This window comes from Mus pahari, chromosome 1 (assembly GCF_900095145.1).
Source record: "Mus pahari chromosome 1, PAHARI_EIJ_v1.1, whole genome shotgun sequence".
Classification (NCBI taxonomy): Eukaryota; Metazoa; Chordata; class Mammalia; order Rodentia; family Muridae; genus Mus; species Mus pahari.
This window is the reverse complement of record NC_034590.1, coordinates 3611441-3615092: the sequence shown is the minus strand read 5'-3', so window position 1 is coordinate 3615092 and position 3652 is coordinate 3611441. Positions and strand designations below refer to the sequence as shown.

General features: G+C 45.2%; 1 protein-coding gene across 1 annotated transcript; it reads left to right on the top strand.

The window, feature by feature from the left end:
* Positions 1-1139: 1139 nt before the first annotated feature.
* Positions 1140-2030, top strand: LOC110338620 (transmembrane protein PMIS2-like). The gene is made up of 2 exons (XM_029532193.1): positions 1140-1373; positions 1575-2030. Exons 1-2 carry the CDS (start codon positions 1212-1214, stop codon positions 1701-1703), a joined length of 291 nt encoding a protein of 96 aa, XP_029388053.1. The 5' UTR covers positions 1140-1211; the 3' UTR covers positions 1704-2030.
* The last annotated feature ends 1622 nt before the right edge of the window (positions 2031-3652 follow it).

The window sequence follows — 3652 nt, the reverse complement described above, 5'->3', positions numbered from 1 at the left end:
TTATTATTTTAGCCTCATGAGCATATTCTTTCCAACACAAGTTCAACTGACTGGCGATCTTAATGGCATCTGCAGAGTTCCTTCATAGCTTCAGTAACTGACTGAATAACTAGCAAGAGGTATATTCATGAGGCAGCGGGGACCTGGGGCGATCTGAGGAGTACACTCTGATGATTTCCCATGCCATTTGCATTTTAAAAAACAGTTCTGGGGGACTAAAACCATTGATCTATATCTACATTTAAGTGACATTCCACTTTAAGGCAGTTCTTACGTACATTACATACATGCATACATTACATACATACATACATACATTACATACATACATACATACATACATACAAACAAACATCTCTTCCAGATATATAGGGAGTATGTCTGCAATCCTTATACTTCAGAAGGCAGAAAAGAGAGGGTCAAGAGATCAAACGCATTCTTGGCTGTGAAGTGAATTCCAAGCCACCAGCCTGGGCTATATGAAATCCTTTCTCAAATGCTGGGATTATAAGTGGCCACAACTCACCCGGTTTTTTATCTATCTATCTATCTATCTATCTATCTATCTATCCATCTATCTATCTATCTATCTATCTATCTATCCATCCATCCATCTATCTACCACTTATCTTTCTTTCTAGAGGCAAGATTTTACTATTGAGACCTGGCAGGCATTATTTTGTTTTTTGTTTGTTTGTTTGTTTGTTGCAGGCATTATTTTGAGACAGGGCATCACTATGTAGTCCCAGAACTGGCTGTGTAGACCAAATTGGCACTGAATTTACAAAGATTGGGCGATCTCCTCAGTTTCTCAAGTGCTGTGATTAAAGATGGTAGCCACAATGCCTGGCTAAATCTAGCTTTCTCACAGATTTATCTACCCACTCTTCTGAGGCCTTCCTTCTCCTATCCCTCAGTACTCCGCAGAAGAAAGAGACAAGAGGCAGACTTTCCCACAATCAATCCCTGTGAGTGTACAAGAACAAAGTTCTCACAGCACCACACTTCCTAGGCACGAAGTGCCTAAAAACAGCGCGACCACGCCCACCTCTTGAGAGTAGCCAATCAGGACTGGAGATGTCCTTACATTCATTGTGAAGAATGCCCTTTGACTGCACAGCTCTTAGGATTCTGGGTAGGGCCCAGGGAAGTGCGGTGGATCTGGGTCTCTATTTTCAAGACACCAGGATCTGTTGTTGAGTGAAAAGATCATGGATTCAGACGAAGAAGCAGCCCCAGGTAGGAAGCCACTAGACCGTCCACAGACTCCAGATGAACTGAAATTTTACGCTCGGAATCACGCCATGCTGGCGGTCGTGGCGCTGATTCTTTTCCTACCCTTTGGGGCGTTAGCCCTATACTTCAGCCACCAGGTAAAACTATTCTCCACCCCACCCCCATCCCCACCCCCACCCCCATCCCGACACTGCTCATCCTATCCTCTGCTTGCCACCTGCAACTGCGTGTGTCCTAGATCTTGGGTCGGGCTCTTCGCACAGTGGCTATAGGGCTCCAACCCTCCTTACAAGAGCTTCTTGACTCAGAAACCCATACTCATGCTCCTACCCTTACAGACCAATGAAGCCAATAAGTGCAGCGCCTGGGAAGATGCCTACCGGAACTCATCTCGAACTATGTGGTTTAATGTGTTGGCCATACTAATCTTTCTAGGCCTCATTTATGTAGTTGTCCTAGTCCTGTGAAAACTAGACACCAGCATCTACGGGCTCCTCCCCCAACAGGCATGCTCACTTAGACTTTGACCAGCCATCAAGAAGAAACTCAGAGCTTCAGAAATGCCCTCGCCAAAAAACCCACCAACCAAAAAACTCAACATCCAACAAACCGCCCCCGGCGGGCCACCTGACTACACTCCACCAGTTCATTCTCGTTTGTCTTCCACAGCTGTCTCTACCCATCTTGAAGGCCCACATCTCAAGTTCTAAATCTGCATAAGCCACTGAGCTGCTCTTTCATGAAAAAAAAAATCACATTTCAGGGCCTAATAAAATTGAAGGGGATGTCCCAGCTTCGCCTGTGTCTGGGTGTAGATGTTTCTCTGGATCAATAATGGTTTCACTGGAGCTATGTTGGCTTAGGCCCTGTGAAAGTCAGACTGCAATAATGGTGTCAGGCTCTGAGGCACTCATTTATAATCCCAGAATTTGGGAAGCGGGGACACTTACACACACACACACACACACACACACACATATTTTTTAAAATTGCATGTCTTTGATTTCCTGAACCTGTTTTTGTTGTAAAGAATACATAATAATTCATAATAAGATGGGAGTGTGTTTAGGAATCTGAATGTGTGTTTACTCTATATGACTTCCCTTTCAAGCTGAGGTGCTGGGCTTTTGGTGTCTCAGAGTAGGAAAAAAAAAAACAAAAAACAAAAAACAAAAATCCAGAAACCTTGGCCACATGTGCTGTCACATCCCTTTAATCTCAGCACTCAGGAGGAAGAGACAGGATGGGTTTATGAGTTTTAGGCCAACCAGGAATAGTGAGTTTCAGGACCGCCAGGGCTGTGTAATAGAAAAACCCTATCTTGGGCTAGCAAGATGGCTTAGCGGTTAAGAGCACTGACCGCTCTTCCGAAGGTCCTGAGTTCAAATCCCAGCAACCACATGGTGGCTCACAACCATCCATAATGAGATCTGACACCCTCTTGTGGTGCATCTGAAATCAGCTACAGTGTACTTATGTATAAAAATAAAGAAATCTTTGGGCCGGAGCAAGCAAGGACTGAGAGAGCGGGGTTGACCAGAGTGAGCAGAGGTCCTAAAAGTTCAATTCCCTTCAATATCACCTTCAACAGGAAGGCTCACAACCGTCTGTACAGCAACAATGTACTCACATACAGGAAATAAATAAATCTAAAAGAAAAAAGGTTCTTTGGAGCAACTCCCTTCTGTGTTCGGCAGTTCAGGTTGGCAGCAGCAGCTCCATCCACTTGCAAACACTTCACAGATACGCCAACAGTCCAGTTCAGTAGAGTCTGGATAGCAAATGTGAATCAGTAGAGGTGGCACTACCTAGCAGAGACAGCCAGGCCTTGAACCCTCTGGCTGCACAAGTATAAGTTTGGATCAGCAAACCCATGTAAAAGCCAGGGATTGTGGCCTGTCTGCAATCCCAGGATGAAGGCACAGGTCCTGGGAACTCACTGGGCTAGTTTAGTTGGCAAGCTCCGGGTTCAGTGAGCTTTGTCTAAAAAAAAAAAACCTAAGGTGGCCGACGATAGAGGCAGATACCTACTGATGACCTCTTACCTCCACTCACAGGCAAGCGCAGGCACACACCCACTAACACAGAGATGAAGTTGCTCTTAACTACCAAAAGGTGGCAGTGTTGCTCACCTACTTGTCAAATCACAGCTGTTGACTCAAGTTTCTCTTTTGCTTCATTCTTCATAGTACCACAATTGGTTTTTCTATGTATCCCTGCCTGTTCTGGAATTATTTGCTCTGTAGACCAGGCTGGCCTCGAACTCAAGAGATCTACCTGCCTCATCTCCCTCCCCAGTAGTGGGTTAAAGCCACTCCCTACCGTGCCTGGTCCAAGAATCAATCTTTCTCTCTCTTCTCTCTCTCTCTCTCTCTCTCTCTCTCTCTCTTTCTCTCTCTCTCTCTCTCTCTCTCTC